This window comes from Schistosoma haematobium, chromosome 5 (genome assembly GCF_000699445.3).
Source record: "Schistosoma haematobium chromosome 5, whole genome shotgun sequence".
In the NCBI taxonomy this organism is placed as follows: domain Eukaryota; kingdom Metazoa; phylum Platyhelminthes; class Trematoda; order Strigeidida; family Schistosomatidae; genus Schistosoma; species Schistosoma haematobium.
In genome coordinates this window covers 12,448,367-12,466,080 of record NC_067200.1, presented here as the reverse complement: position 1 = coordinate 12,466,080, position 17,714 = coordinate 12,448,367, and the positions used below count along the sequence as shown (strand labels likewise).

At 35.3% G+C, this 17,714-nt stretch overlaps 1 protein-coding gene across 1 annotated transcript in view; it reads right to left on the bottom strand.

Annotated features, from left to right (window-relative positions):
• The window catches only part of MS3_00009170 (uncharacterized protein), a gene marked incomplete at its 5' end in the record, with an annotated part of 33,526 nt that extends 16,073 nt beyond the window's left edge, over window positions 1-17,453 (bottom strand). The window contains one exon of the mRNA XM_051217503.1: window positions 17,220-17,453. Coding sequence (XP_051064917.1) covers window positions 17,220-17,453 — 234 coding nt within the window. The remainder of the gene's footprint in view (window positions 1-17,219) is intronic.
• Between the last annotated feature and the right edge of the window lie 261 nt (window positions 17,454-17,714).

Genomic DNA, 17,714 nt, shown 5'->3' with positions numbered 1-17,714 from the left:
TTTCTTTTCTATTATTTTTTGTTATAATGAAGTACTTTAAACATATTATTTATTTGTTAGTGTTTGAATCTATTAGTTGGTATTGCTAAAGCCCACCGATCCAAATGTCCTAGTACGGCCGAGAGTAGGGAGAGTCTGCTCTCACTCACTCACTCTCTCTCTCTAGAAATGCTCTCACATGGCTACGTGCATAGAACCACTGCCAGGGAAGTGCTACTCACTACATTCTCACAGCGGGGATGTTGTTTACCGAATTGAGAGGACAAAAAGCGAATGTTCGGCATTTTAGCCAGTTTGGTGGACACTGAGAGTTCACCCTGGGAAGTTGGAAAACTCCGATATCAAACTAATGGTGCATATGAACTCCAGGGTCCTGAGGGAACAAAAGGTGTATGAACCTATTGTTGGTCTTCGGCTACCATGGGACTGCATCTCTTGACGTTGTGGATTAGACCTTTAGGTCAAAGGCTCGGGGTGTGGTTTCCTGAGAAAAGCACCTGCTTCAGTTTGTGCACCCGAACAGTATCACAGCCCTCACATAAATCGAATGACTTGTGAGATGCATATATATTTGGTACCTCCTTGTACCAATGGTTATGTGGTTAAATAAATAAATGTGTACATCGTTATAGAATTAACTGGATATAAGCATATAGTATCAAGTATCTAAGTAAAGATGGATAGTGACTAGCAGTAAAATCTGCAGCTCAGCATTGGATTTTACTCTGGGCTTCAACTTCTGAACATCAACACTGGGATGTAGGTACATTTAGTTGATGAGTTTGAAACAGGATGAAGTGCGCGTCTTAGATTTAACTGACAACCACTGTCTATCTTTACATGAATAATTTATGAATAGTTTCAAAATAATTTTTTACAATTATAATCTAAAGAAATTGAACTGTAAACTTCAATAAAACCATGTTACTAAAAGTCATTCTTGTTGGAGTATATTCAAGAAGCAGATCTGCTAATACAGAAATTGGCGGAATTTAGTATTTGATATAAAAAACAAAGAAAAAACTCGAAAATTGACATTCCGGATTTTGGAGTATATGTTTGTAAAATCAGTCAGTCAGTCAGCTACAACGTAGGACCAGGCACATATGTGCATCGGTCCAGGTTGCCATACCGCATCAGCACAACAAGATGCACACTGGATTCATAGAAGTGGTTAGGTCAAAGGTGGTAATATATAAGAGAAAGTTTGCATATAGAGATATAGTACAAGAAGAAAGAATTGGTACGTAGAAAGAAAGATATGAAGTGACTTTAATCTCTTAGTTTAAGGGAAGACAGGGAGTGTATGCACCGACGCCATTGTGATAGATTCTGAGCCATGTCACCAAGAGTCTCCAACCATTAGTTACGAAAGTCACGCGGACCCCAACCAAGTAGTCTGCATCTACCAACATGGCTCAGACTAGAAGTTAGTGACTTCAAGCACTGATGCCACGTTTTGGTTTGGCCGCCCCTAACTTTCTTCCAACCATCTCCAATACCGGATAGCATTGCACGTCGCGGTAATCGGTGTTCAGGCATACGTAACACGTGGCCCAACCATCTCAGTCGATGAAGATTCATAACCTCATCAACTGATTTACCATCATTCCCTAATATCCTGCGTCTAACCTCACTATTACTTACCCGGTGATCCCAGCAGACGCCAGCAATATTTCTAAGGCATCTGTGGTCAAATACTAATAGCTTACGAGTGTCTTCTACTCTTAACGGCCATGTTTCGCTGCCGTAAATTAAAACAGAACGGACTGCCGCGCAGTATACTCGTCCTTTTATTGATAGACGGATATCTCGCCTTCGCCATAGGTGACGCAAGTTGGCAAAAGCCAATCGAGCTTTTCGAATCCGTGCTGAGATTTCGTCAGACACCAACCCATTAGGGCTAATCAGACTTCCAAGATAAGTGAAGTCGTCAACGCGTTCCACTACTTCATTCCCTATCCTTAGTTCAGGTGTTGACGCAGACCAGTCCTGAAGCAACAACTTGCATTTCGAGGGAGAGAAGCGCATTCCAAACATCCTGGCATTGTTGCTCAGTGCTACCAGAAGACTCTGCATTTTGTCAGCGTCTTCACCAAACAGGACTATGTCATCTGCATATTCTAAGTCGATAAGTGGACCTCCTGGTAGGAGATCAATACCCGAGAATTCAGTCGACGAGAAAGTTATTTCCATCAGTAGATCTATGATGAAGTTAAACAAAAATGGGGAAAGTGGACAGCCTTGACGGACACCACTTGAGGTTGCAAAAGTAGATGACAGTTCGCCATAAGCTCTGACTCGACTAGTAGTGTTCGAGTAAAGAGCCTTTACAAGGTTTATGTACTTCTGGGGTACGCCTTTCAATGACAGACACTGCCACAGAATCTCGCAGTCTACCGAGTCAAATGCTGCTTTTAAGTCGAGAAAGACCACCATTGTCGGACGCCGATAAGTATGCCTGTGTTCTAGAATCTGACGAATGGTGAATATGTGGTCGGTGCAGCCACGACCAGGTCTAAAGCCAGCTTGGTTCTCTCGTGTTTGCAGTTCACGAGTCTTAGTTAGGCGTCTGATAATTATCGAGGCTAGTATTTTAGATATTATATTAGTTAAACTAATCCCTCTGTGGTTGTCACAGGATGATTTTGACCCTTTCTTATATATTGGGACGATAAGTGATTGTGACCAGTTAGATGGAATAACGTCTAACTCCCAGATTTTAGCTAAAATATTAGTCAACCTAATCGCTAAAATTGGACCACCATCCTTAAAGACCTCTGGAGCTAATCCATCTGGACCAGCTGCCCTTCCTCGTTTCAGATTAACTATAGCCTATTGAACTTCAGCAAGAGTTGGGGGAACTACTTCAATGTTCCATTCACACTGTCTGGGAATGGAGGGTAGTTGTAGAGTAGCTGAAGGCCAACTGAACTGTTCTCTGAAATGTTCCGCCCATCGTTCTAAACGCCTGGACTGGGAGCAGATGAGGGTGTCGTCTTTTTCCGATATAATCTCACTTACACTTGACTTATTAATTCCAGTTTCTTTTATTAGTCTGTAAAGCTGTCTTGTGTTCCCTATGGTCGCCGCCTTTTCCATCTCTTTTGATTTCGTTGCCCACCACTGCTCACGGTCGTTTCTTAGACTTTTTCTTAACCTAGATCTGATTTGTTGTCGCTCTTCATCATGTTCAGAACCTGATGGGACGAGTTTGCGAGAATCCATCAGTGTGATAGACTTTGAAGAAATCCACTGGTTCTTTGAAACTCTGTGGTTTAAGTCGCTAATAGATGTCACTGCTGCTTCCACAGCTGCTTGTATTTCATTCCAAGCAACATCTGGGTCAGCCTCGTCTTCAGAACTACCTAATCGTGACCTCAGTTGTTCCTGGAACCTACTTTTGGTTTTCTCGTTACTCAACTCAGTTCTAATGGGTCTTTTTAATGTGGCTTTTTTGCGTCCAGTGAGGCGCAAGCAGATGCGTGCCCGTATTAGGGCGTGGTCGGAGTCCAAGCAGGTACTCCAGAATAAGCGACAATCTTCTACCGACCCTCTCCAACGATGACTGATGGCAATATGGTCTATTTGAGTCCATCGTTGGTTTGGTGCAGGCGGTCGCCACGTTAGACGATGTCTCTCCTTATGCTTAAAATTTGTGTTTGCTAAAAATAAGCGATTGTCTGAGCACAGTTGCAGCAGACGGTCACCATTATGTGTTCGCTGTGCCGGAATGCTAAAATATCCACCTAAATGCCTTTCTGTTTGGTTTAAACTACCTATCTGAGCATTAAAGTCACCCCCTATGAGTACTATGTCTGAGCGTTCAGCTTTCTGAAGAAGTTCGGACAGCTTTCTGTAAAATTCATCTTTCATTTCATCTGAGCTGCAGTCAGTGGGAGCGTAGGCAGAAACGACGAAAAGGCAACGACGTGTGTCCCTATCCTTCCGAGTTTTTACGGAGCCGTTCAGCCGAACAGCACATAGACGACTGTTGACGGGGATCCACTCTAGCAGTGCTTGTTCCGCCCTCATGCTTAGTGCTATGCCTACACCTGCCAGTCCACGAGAACTGGCCATCGGGTCACCAGATACACGGAGGGTGTATCTCGTTGGCTCTCCGTTTTGCCGAGGTGAGGTCAAGTGGATGACCACACTGGAATCCTGTATGCGTGTTCCGGAGACACAGCATACATCAGTGGAAAGAGACTCTAGGGTTTTAGCCAAGGAAGCCTGCTGACCGATTTGACATAGAGTGCGTACGTTGAAAGCTCCAATGTGTAGTTTGAAGCGAGGTTTCAGTAGATCTGGGACAGAGTTTTGAGCACTAGAATCGTTGGCTATGGTGACACCTGAGGAGGAAGCCGAAGGAGGAAGTTTAGGGTTGAAAGTCGATGTAGGAGGAATAATAGGAATTGAAGAGGAAGGTTGATTATGAATACAATGGTCTTGGGTGCTGTTAGAGGTATGAGGGCGGTTATCACTTCCCGGTTGCCCACACCGTGGAAGGGTTCTTCTGGAGGTACCTGAAAAGGAAATTGGATTAGAGGCGGTCTCAGTGACCTGAGAGCGTGACCGCAGTGCCCAAGGGACAACTGCTTGAGCCCGGTCGCGCACGGCCTTTTTGTGGAAGGTTTTTGACGTGTTAGCTCCGTTCTTCAAAGGGCCTTACCGCCGGAGACGGAAATCTGTGAGGTAAGGTGAGGTGCGCATTTTTAGGGTCGACCTTTTCTAACCTCACCCCTCCTTGTGGGAAGGCAGCATCGCTGCAGATGCTGGTTGTCCGAGGGAAACACCTTACTGCTGTCACACCTCTGTACAGTCAGCAGTACGACTTCGCCTTCGGACTTTGGGTTTGTTGCTTTTAGTCTTACCGCTCTTCAACCGACATGTCTGACATGGTAGGACCTTGAGGAACGGTTGTTCCAGCCAGTATAGCTCGGTTGCTTCATCACGATAGGCAAGCCCGACCACCACGTCAAGGTAGCAACAACGGTCGGGAGTTTGTAAAATACATTTACAATATTCATAACTCAAAAAATTACAAATAATTGAAATGTTTCGCTTTGATGACATTGTAGCATGCGAAATCTATTCCTACCATATTCTAATTTTGATCGCAAATTTGCTTTAATTTGTTTTCTATATTATTGCTACCTGTTATCACTTTCTTCTATAATTATGTGTAAGTGGATCCTATCTGGTAAATGGGTTGTAGCTCCAATTTTCTTCTCTCATACTACTCTTTTCGTGATTTCAATACAAACAATGCCCTCCCTACTCCTCTCACCACATGACTAAACTTCTGGCTGAAGGAGAAAAGTAAAACATCTGTATTTCTTCAGGGGAATTCACTTCTGCGGCAATTCAGCCACTTGACTAGGTTGCATATTATAGTATTTAATGTACCACTAACATGTAGAAATAACATTTGTTACGAAAATTTACAGGAGCTAAATAGTTGTTTTTGATCTTGGTTTTGGGCTATTGATAAATATGTTCTCTTAATTTCATTATGTAACATGAACATTTTCTAGTTATTTCTGCTAACTGGCGACCACTTAGAACCAGAATTCACTAGACAACTATCACGTCGTATTACGGAACAACTCGAAAATTCATAAAAAAATACTCTAATAGATTTCAGACTCAAGAGTTTGATGCCATGCAATGAGTGCTCAAAGTTTGGACTAATGAATCAGTGTTCATTGGTTTATATTGTCAAAATTCACTCAATGAGTAGTGTTGTGCAACCATCTTCTAATTCTGTATAACATGCTATATAATCGAACTAGTAATGATTTCTCACTAGAACTAAAAGAATTACTTCTTGAGACTAGTCATGTCGTTATTTGATTACCATCGATTTCAAATCATTCGTAAAGCATTTATAACTCTCGTTAGTTTATCATATAACTTTATTGTTATATGATGTCATCAAAGAGTACTCATGTCTGATGTTTTATCTTTTTTGGTCCCATAGTTTTGAAAATTTTAAAATGTCTCATCTTTAGTTGTCTCTCTTATCTTTGACTAAATTACAAATTGTTGGATTTAATTAGGTTTGATCGATAATGGCTAGTACACCAACCATCGGTTAGTTAGTTATGTACAATGGAGAAACAGACATAAACGTGCATCCGTTCAAGTCGTCACACTACCACATTAGCATAGCGATATGAAATTAACAAGATAAAAGAATACCAGATTATTAGAAGTAGTAGTGATGTCGGTGAAAATAAGAAACATTAAACATAAAGAATATGATTTAGGAACAAAGAACATGTTCATTGAACAAAATATATAGAATAACTTCTAAATTCAGGATCTAAGAAAAGACAAAAACTGAATGTATCGGTGCTATTACCACCGATTCTAGGTCATGTCAGCAACGATTTTTTTTTTGGAATATAAAAAGTAGAAATTATACACAGAAGAGAACTTTAATTACTCAAGATATAATACTCATTGATTACTTCACTGGACATTTAAAGTTTATGAAATGTCAAGCTATGTAAGAATGTCAACCAAATAGTAAGTCACATTCCGACGGCCACATTTGAAACAGAACAATCAGTTGTTTGGAAAAAAATGAATCTAAATAGATCACATTGTTTTATTAGTTGAAGGTGCTATACAATTCATCAGACTAAATTAATGAAATATTTACCTAGTGCCTAATATAATCACTATCATTCATTTACTTTTCGTCTTAAAAAGTTCTTTTGTTAATGAGCTGTCGATTTAAAGTAATCTACAATTTCGAATGACATACAAATAATTATGACAGATCCGACAATATTTATGCTTGATTGACTAATTACTGAGAAATTTGAAATATAAAATAATGTAGAATAAACAATTTCATCTAAGTTTAATAGATCTTTTATGCATTAATGTGCTATTGCTTACAGTTTAATCTAATTATCAATAAACAAAATTCACATACAGTTAGTTTTCATAATTGTCATGGTAATAAGTTGAATGAAACTAAAAATGATATTAATTTAGAGGGCTTGTGAAGATTGTAAAATTTTCATAGTTTATATTACGAAGTGATTTTAGCTAAACCATAGTTGATAATCAAGAAGCATTGAGTAACTGTTTTATCCTAGTATGGGGGTCCTAAAGAGTGCATATCCACGATTTCAAGAATTCCAGTCTCTTACTCAAATGCTTAAAATTCAGATCACAGAATTAGTATCTAGCGATTTACTTGTCTAACTTCATTCGCTTTTTAATTGGTTGAATTCCTCTTGAATATTGTGCTTAAAAAGTTGTATTGAGTGTTCACTTAACTAGTCTCACAAACCAAATACTTTACTTAAAATGTTTAAAGGATGATCTCAGAATATCGTTAACTAGACTAACATTGGACTTTAACATCGTTGGGTGCCGGGTCAGTAGTCTAGAACTTAAGCATTCGCACGTGAGATCAAACAATCTGTACTCGATTCCCTGTGAGGTCATAAATATGTGCTACTGAGGAACCCCATACTATAAGTTAACAGATTTCCAGTGTTTTTTGGTTTTCAGTGGTGATTTAGTTAAGATCCATTCACGAATAAAATTTCATAAATAATAACTCTAGATCTTACAACTCTCATTTAATTTTGAGTCTAATCATAAATCGAAATTATTTTTTTCAGGATATAACGTTACTGGTTTTCTGTTGACTGATAGAAACGCACACCGGTAAATAACAACTTGTATGCAAGATATGTGGCTGAAATGATGGATGTAATTTATGAGTAAAGCATTATAAATGACTTATGTTTTATAAATTCGCTTCATTTTCTATTAGATCCCTAAGTATAGATGACTACTTTAACACTGTTATAAATATAAGTATATGGAATAACATAACCAGTTGGATGACAAATCAGCTTTTTTCTGGTATATAAACAATTGATACACTGTATGTTATGAGTTCACCAAACCAATTCCTTATGTATATAGAAGTGTATAACTTGTCCATACTTCATTTGATTATAAAACAGAAAATAACAAAGTATTAGAGCTTCGTGTTAAGAAATGAGCACAAAGTGTATTCAAGAAACTGGTTTCAATGTTATAAATGTTCTTTTTGTACTTAAATGGATGTGAAAAATATTCAATGAATAATATCCGACAGTTAAAAAAACCAATATAAAACGTTTCTTTTTGTTGGCTGTCAACAATTAGATCTTTCCTATAATGATAAAAATAGCATACACAGTTCCGTGAAATATGAAGTTAACCGGAATCACTAACTGTAAAAGGCAAACAAATTTCTAGAAACGACTTATTTAATATAATTTCATGTGGTTACTGATAATTATCTTTCTTTTTAGAATTCCTTAGTGATCTCAAATGAATCTTAGACTTGTGAAGTCAACCTATTCGCAAGTGTGACAGTAAATTATAAATGAGATTAGATGAAAACCGAATAATGTTGTGGATTGACTTGTAAGTATGAACCAATACATTCCGAATTAAGAAATTGTGTAGTTTATATCACAGTGGATGATCTGACGATCGTAGGTTCAGTTCCTTTAACAGTTGTACGCTCACTAACAACAAGGAATCAAGAATAAGGATCATTCAGGTGACTAGTACTCCACCTTTTACAAGGTTTTTTTAAAGCAAAATTAATTCGTGATGAAAGATTACATTCAGCAACACACTGACATTGACTAGTCACGAGAAATTCGATTTACTGTTAACTCGTGTTTAAATGCCGTTTATATGGTATTATTTAGCAAGATAATTCTTATCCCGGATACATTTTACATATGCCTAAGCACTGGATGTTTGCTACTGTAGAAGTATGACAGAAAAAACTAGGGGCGGTTAAACCCAAAAATCGACATCAGTTTATCAAATCAATAACTGTAGAACCGAACTGAATTGGTGGATGTAGACTACCTGGTTAGGGTTTGGATGATTTTCTTATCTAATGTTTGAAGACATTAGGTGATATACCCCAGGATTAATAGTGATAACACGGATACATTCATCGTTTGTCTTCTATTAGATCCTGAATTTTAAAATTATTTCATAATTTTTTTTAAATTCATTATTTCTTCTCGAATCATTTTGTCCATTCTAAACAAAAAAGGAATACATTATTTGTAGGGGATGATGAATTCATTTTATTACGATTTCTTTTAAGATACATATAAGCTAATGTGTTTAATCATTTCCAACCAACGATATATTGTTAAATTCAAATGATAATGAATAGTCTATGTAATGCGATAGAAGTTGATAATTTGGAAATTGTTAAACAACATTGACTTGTACGTAACTGAAAAGAAAACAACAAAATTCAATGAATTGATTATAATCTAAAAACATTGTCGTCCTTAATTTTTTTAAATTTTTGAGCAGAACCAATTGCATTTGGTCTGTGTCTAAGCTTTTTTACTATTATTATTATTATTATTATTATTACTAAGCACAATTATTACTTCTACTACTTCAGTATTCATCTGTCGTGATAATTTCATCTTACTGTGCTAATGTAATGATGTGCACAGATGCACAGATATATTCAGACATACACAGTGTATATGCGTTAAGATTATTTATAAAAGAATATTAGAAGAAATGCTTTACAAACTAACAAATTGTTTAACGTATACATATAGCTAAGAGATCACTACATTAAAAACGATTACCCCATAATTTGTGTACTTTGAGTTTAAAGAGATGTGTCAAATTATACATCGATTTCTGTGTTTACGTTTAAATACCGACAAACAGGAACAAATGATAAACAATAAGTCAATTTTGAAACCTAACACGCAAGTATTAATATATTTGAGTTTACCACTTGAATTCTAACACCAATTCAGTGTTGAATTATCTCTTTTAACTGATTCACTTTAATTAGAAAGAGTATTTGAATAAAGATATACCGGTTGGTGCTGAAAGTACAATGGTGGAGACATAAGAGATGATAAGGGGTTTGGACAACTAAAGATTAAGATTGTATCAGAAGAAAATGGTGGAATAAGTTTTTCATGCATAGTTCTACTTTTTTACATATATAACAAACGCTAGGTAATGCTAATAAGATCGAAACTCATTGTGTTTATTAGGTTTCTTTGAATGTTGAGATTATTTTGATCGAATGACCGATGTTTATAGTGTTTGAATAAGAGGCTGGTTACTGATGATCCTATTGGTATTGCTTTTAGAAGTTTTGACAAAAATTATATTTATGAAATAATGAAACTAGCAGATACAATGATATGAGAAGTTATAAGTGTAACCGTCACTTTTATTGACGATGATAAAACACTCAGACCTTGGATATGCCAGTTACAACCAGAGAAACTCAGCGAACATATTGCTCACTGTGAAATTGAATGATACGAGTTTGAATTTTACATGGAGCATCAGGCGTTACAAGAATGCCAAAGTAGCCTATTAGGAAGTGACAACTAGCACGAAACCTAGATTTCCACAAGTTCTCTTAACTTTCTCTAACCACGAACTAAAATCAAAATAGAATACATGATATATCGTTGTTTGAGTCAATGACCATATCGTTAATAGGTCGATAGAGATAGACTAATATTAATAACAAGATCACCTTAACACATTACTACTTGATAGTCGTTTGGGGTATGTATGAATTTTATTTTCTTAATAATTAGAAGTATTATTTAAATTATATATGAGTGATAACGGCAAGTAGTTTAATGTAATATGTTTTCCCTAGTTCAAAAACTTTAAACAGTCAGCTTCAATTCTGTTAATCAATTGAAATAAACAATATGCTTAATTAAAAAGTGTAGTAACGAAAGTGTACATTTTAGATGTAGATAGTACAGCTTAACAACTTGTGTAACTTAAATTCAAACTAACAATGTCTATCATCTACTTACATATTATTGTTAACATTCAACGGATACTCTAATTAAACATTTTTATGTCCAAAACCAGTTACATAGTCACTCAATACAGTCATTAAGGACAATATTTGGTAGAATCCCAGTCAATTGAGAAATAATTGAAGCTATGCATATATACTGTTGGACGTCAGCTCAGTGATCTAAATGTTAGGTGCTCACAGAAAGACTTGTAAGTTCTGTGTATGACGCCCGGTTGGGTCGTGGATACTCACTGCTGGGTTCCATACTGGGACGAAACGGACATAGGGGGTTTTCTGGTACTTAATGGCTGTGTACTCAAAATCGGCTCGTGGTGTAAATAGCAGAATCTGAAAGGATACAAATCAAAACCTATTTGCTTTTATTTCAAATCCGCGTTAGAAATAATGAAGTTGTTATTACTTTTGATGAACGGGAATTGTTCTATGGAACAGAACTTAGGGGACTTATTGCCTAAGAATGTTGTTTGAATTTTCAGAAGAATCATTACACACAACTAAGCAATATATTTTACCCGTTAGTTATTTGAATCTTCTCGTTGTTGGTATTAAGGAATACAGGTGACCTACATCTGCCATTTGATCATTTTGAGTGAATATAATAGATATTTTCATGTGGTCACAACCTTTTATTAAAGTGAGTCCATGACAAGCAGTGGAATCCAACAGGTGCGTTTAATCTTACTGGAAAGTTATGGATAGGATTCATATACGTTGCACAAGCTAATGTTTATCTGAAATCAGTAGCTCGGTGTATAACGAGTTGGGTAGTTGAAGCAAAAGGTACTGATTTCGGACAGATACATCCGTCTGACGAATCTCAAATGAGACGAAATACATTTCCTAGGTTTTACTGCCAACCACTATCGAAATGTGTTGAAAAACAAGAGGTTCACATTTTATTATCCCAAAGTTCTAGGCACATTGTTATATTCATGATCACCTATATTTGTACATGCCGGAATGTATACAGACTGAAAAAATTTAATCAAGTTACTTTCCTATTTTCTTAGTCAGTTTTAATTTCGCAAAATACTTTGAAAAATTATTTATTCGGAGGAAACACCCTTTAACTATTTTGTCTATAGTTCTTCATTATTATTTATACATCACCCTCGTTTCAACCTATTAACACTCACAATTGTTCCGTTCAACCTGATTATTTACTTCTTATGTTTCATAAACAGTCTCTCTCTTAGTAGGCATTTGTTTCTTCCAAATTATGTAGTTGAACTCAGTACGACAATTAATCAAACTCAAACAATTATTATATTTATATATGTGCGATTGCACAGCTTGAAAATCAGCTCATCGCAAAAGATTTCTTCATTGAATAAATCGTCTTCCAAATTAATGGGCAAATTTAAATTAATATCTAATGAAAATTTACATCAGTCCTTAATTCTGTTTGTATTTTTAGTAACTAACGTAAGTTGTTGGTTTATATTTTCTGGTTAGTAATTCTTATGATCCATAATGTAGCATTTTAATGCAACAAGCTAACTAGATTAAGGTGGAAACTTTTACAATATAACGAAGAGAATAACTAACAAAACAAATGACTTGAATATATTTAGAAAATGAGTCACCTAGTATTTAAAGCGGCTTACTTTCTATCAGTTAACTGGTATTTTGAATTAAGTTTAGTTTTTTATGGGCTGTTTTTTCTAGACAGCTTGGTTGTCATTAGTTGTGTCAAGTGAACTCCAGAATACTTGTAGTTGACTAACAAAATTACCATAAAATTTGACTTACTATCTTCTCACAAGATTTTTAAGTGCCATATTGACTACTACTAGACAGTTATGATCAAATAAATATGGAATCTTTCGTGAGAAATCCTGTACATTTTTGAACAAACTACTTGATTTTATTAAATTTCTCAAGATCTACATCTGTCTTGTACCATACCTGTTTAAGATAGTGAAGTTAACAAATATAGAACAATGAATCAGGTGTCATTTATTAATAAGAAACACTCATTAAAATGTCAACCAACATAAATGGACTAATATGGATAGGTTGCTATCTTTTTGTTATTAAAGCAGAAACTATGTTCATTCCAGGGCTCAGGCTACATGCCTTTCATATTGGGTATTCAAAGAAAAACGTGCTTGGTTCAAGTCACTAGATGAATAACAACACGGGTACAGCTACATCCACATGGTAGTTCTTAAATAGGATGAAGGGCATGCCCTCAATTTCAGCGGTGGCCGCAACCTAATTTCGTTAAAAATACCGGGTCTAGATATTTGTTTTGCAAAATTAGGTAAGTTACTTAAGCTATTGTCTATCTTCACTGTAATAAAGCAATAAAAACTGCCACCTGTTTGTTAATCTTAAACGTAATAGCTGGTTACTGATGTTCTGCTTAATAAAAAAAGAATCAATCTGAATGTATTATTTCAGGATGTATAAAATACTAACACGACTTAAAGGACTAGATTTACAACAGGCATATCGTTTATGCATTAAAATAGAATTTGTGCACACAAACATTATAAGTAGACACATTGAAATTGTGCGAAATTTATTGTTTTATGCCTGTAAAACAGAATTGATAAATAATTGTATATAATGTCTATAGTTTTACTGGATGAATCATTTTAAATAGTTGATAGTGAACAATAGAAAATCTCTAATCTTAGTTTGATACTGGTTGGTAATCGTCAGGTACTTAAGAAATTTTTGAGGGAACTGATGTCCTCTGTGTAATGCAAGTTCAATTGTACAGATGGAGACGAAACCTTGAAGCACTAGAGGAAATGAATGACATTCGGTGAAACTTTCATGTTTATATTAATTAACATTATAGTGGTATTCAGTTTTCCATCTGTTTATGTGTGTTTGTAACCTAGTACATATTTCCTAAAGACATCTGATTATATATATGTATATATATCATTGTATCATTTAGTGTATCTAAATTCAATAGCTGCTTACAAGACTAAATTTGATAACTGATTGTATGAAATGAAACTGATAGATCAAGACAGAAATTAATTCAAATAAAAACAACGACTTGAACTATAACGAAACATTTTTTTATTTATTTATCTAATACCCACAAGTGGCTAGAACACTCTGCTATATACGTATGTACTTTTGAAGGACCCAGAGCAGAAACACAATTAGAAGTATTCATGCAAAGCTGGAAGTGTGACCAAAGTGCCTAGGGGACAATAACTTAAAGATATTCACAAACATTCATTTGGTGAGTAGCCCATTGTTTTTTAGTTTCACTGTTTAAAAACGTTACTAACAAAGGTAGAAATTTGTGGGTCATGGTGAGGTGTTCAGTTGTATGGGCTGACTTATTCTAATCTCCTATTTCCTTTGTAAGAAATCTGTAAATAATAGTAATCTGGGCAAAACAATTTACAACCAACGTAAGTCTGTATATATAACAGTATTTATCAAACATAGGATACAGGCTTGCTGACTTTAGTCTGGCCCTTCTCCAGAATACATACCCAGTATGCTAATACCTAAAGAAATAAGCAGTCCAGCAAGAACAGCTTGATATGGGGTGGGAAATTGAATCAATGTACATATGTTCTACAATTCACACTATTTACAGCTGGTTGTCTATTGGGATGTAGAAAGCAATTGCACTGTGTTGTAAAAAACAGATTGAGAACATTGAAGTTTGACCTCGTGCACCGAATACACGTGTATACAGCCAAATCAACAAAAGCAAAAGTGATGAGACACAAAAGTTGTAACATCCTTGTAGCCAAGTCAGTTGTAAATACATTAGGATGCTATACAAATATGTACCAGTCTAACACACTATTTTTGGTAGAGGAAACAAATAAGATGTAAGGCGCAAGTTTTGAAATAATAATTTCAGTGCAAACGAAAAATCACACACAAAAGGTATAACTTACAATAAATAAAAATTTCAAAAAGTCAAAACTAAAAAATGATATTTAAACTCGATGTCTTAAAAAAGATGGGATTTTGCTGTACTACCAGCGATTTTTGGCAACATCACCCATGATTTTCAGGTATGCAAAGTTGTTTACCTCCACACAGTCTTAATAGTAAATAACTAAGAACCAGTGTAACTATTCCCCTAAGTGTGTTAATTATTATTTCAATAACCAGACCCAAGACCGGGTCAATAATCAGTCTGTTTTTCTTTCTACTTTTATCGTTTATCTAATTTTCGGCCTATTGTTCAGTGAGTTCAAACGGATGTCTACCTTAATCTGCCAGTTTCATACTTTGTTGTACTATTACTTTACTATATTATTTTGCTAATAGCAGTTACATGGTCACGCCAGTTTACGCTTTTCATAGAGAATGCTGATAGCTTCAAGCTGAAGGAAAAATCCAAACATAAAAGTGAGGGTTCAAATGAAACGAGCGAAAACACAGAATGAAAAACGCTCCACGTTTAATTTCGATATTTAGGTAAAATAATAATAAATTCAAGTAAATCATTGAGGTTCGTTAAAAACCATAAAATCCAATATGCTCAGCTATCGACTGAGATTTTCTTGTGAACCCTCATTCTCTGTTGTAAGCACTCAGACAGTCAATAATCTTAGGGACAGATGCCTTACTTTAGATTCCTCTGCACCGACTCCTGTGGCAGTTAGTATTTTGTATGTGAGCTAGTTGTAGCCAGATATAAGAAATGATGCCCCGTAGTCAATTAAATTTTGGAAGTGTACTAATTAAATCACAGCCTCTAGCTAAATTCTTGTGCATGACTTCACCGTTACTGGTAGTATTAATTTAGTAAAAGAAAGAATATATCTTAAAAATACATCCTCCAAATCTCAGGCTCAACCATTGCCCCAATCTATCTTAACATTAGCCTAATAACATTTAAAACCATAACCTTGAAATGAGTTATTCAAGTGAGGTTTTAAAAAGTACTCTTTTATAGCATCAAGTCTGCTTTATATTGCATATTTAAGTTTTATTCTTTTTGAGCTATAATTATCATTACTTTTAATTGATACGAAATCTACTTAGACTATGATAACTGGAACGTTTACTGAACGTACTTGTGCTGTCATACATTATTTGGCCACGGTATTACAGCCTGTTTTGCAAAACGCATGTTATCGAGTTAGATTTATTAGGTGTTACTGGTTAAAGCGTTATCAAACTCCAAATAGATGTGGCACCTTCAACAACATCATCAATTTATGTTCCAGGCTAGAGAGCCATGTGTAATGTCTTCAGAAAAAATTGGAAATATACATGAGTAGTTTGAAGAATTATAACGAAATAAATATGTGCTTTTGCAAGTTGCTGATCATAGAAATCTTGAAACTCTAATTTTCCGCAAATTACAGTAAATATGGTAGATGATAGTTGAGTGATAGTATTAGTTATCAAAACAAATTATTTCAAAAATTATTTAACATTTAGTAAGAAGTAGGTTTTGATCACTATTGAATCAAATAACTTAATTTAGTAGAAATCATCAGTCTCTGAGATTAGTTTAGAGGAATGTTGGATGGTTTTATTTGCTAATATGCCACACACAATTTCGATAAAACTTCAGAGTCAGACAAAATCAGTATGTATGGCCTGATCAAACACTTCTTCATTCGTATTAAAGCCCCTTAAAAGTCAATTTAGCTTGTATTTTTTACTTATATAAATGTTTTAAAGCAGCTAGTTTATGAAAACGTAGTAGAATAGTTTAAAAATTTGGAACGAGTTGTTCACTGAATGATTAGCGAAATTCACCAGCAGACCAAAACGACTAATATCACTGAACCTAACGACCAGTAACAACGAATGCTTTTTGTGTATTTAGATGAAGGATAGATCAGTTTGTGAAGATGGTTGACATAGACATGTTTCAGGTTTTGATACAAACCACTATAACTGGTTCAAACTAAACAGGTTACTAACTTAAAATTAAAAATCTTTAACACAAAGTTATAAAACAATGAAGGCTGACTTTGTGAAATATTCTACTCGGAGCTATTTTAGGCCGACATCCACCCGATAAATCTCACAAAGCATACTTTTGCGAGGTACACGCGGGACCTACTTGACCGTTTCTTCTTCTTCGAAATACGGCAAAAATTGTGTTAGTCAACAAAAACATAATTAAAAATATGTACTGCGTGTAACAACACTTAAATTATCAATTTGTTTTAAAATAAACTTATAAATCTAAACACAAAGTCGTATAGAGTCGCAACATAACAAGTGATTTATAGCCTACATTTTAAAAGCACTCGATTGTACGAGAGTTCATTTACTCTGAAATATGATTATCTTAACTGTCAAGATTTAAATGAATTAATAAAGGAGGTGTAAGCAAATTTGACGGCATAAATAAGGTTCAAAAGCGACTTACAATCAGTGTAACAGGCCCTCGAATTTTGTAAATGAGGCCACATAGATGAATAACGAAGAAAAATAGTGATATGAGTGCCCCAACTAGTGCAAAGAATGCTAAAAGTCCACCAGTCACAGTAATTCGATAGTGATCAGCAACAATTATTGATACTATGAGACTAACACCAATTGAAAACTCTAGAATCTTGAACACTGCCCTTAGTTCTCTAGCGTATTCAGCATTAAGTTGCATTACTTGATTTATTACTCCTTTCCTACGATATCACCTTCTAACATTCAAAAATTTGAATGAAAAAGAATAAAAACGACATCCAATTCTCAATATCTTTTAAATGGTTCAAATGGTTCAAATGGTTGTGGACAGAATAGAAGAAGCTTTCTCTTAACCGGCTTCCGTGTCTAGTAGCAAAGGGTTGCCAAATCCTCCAGGCAGGAACCTAGGTATGTTAACAATAAAAGAGGAAAAGAAATTGGTAAATCATAGTGTGATGCT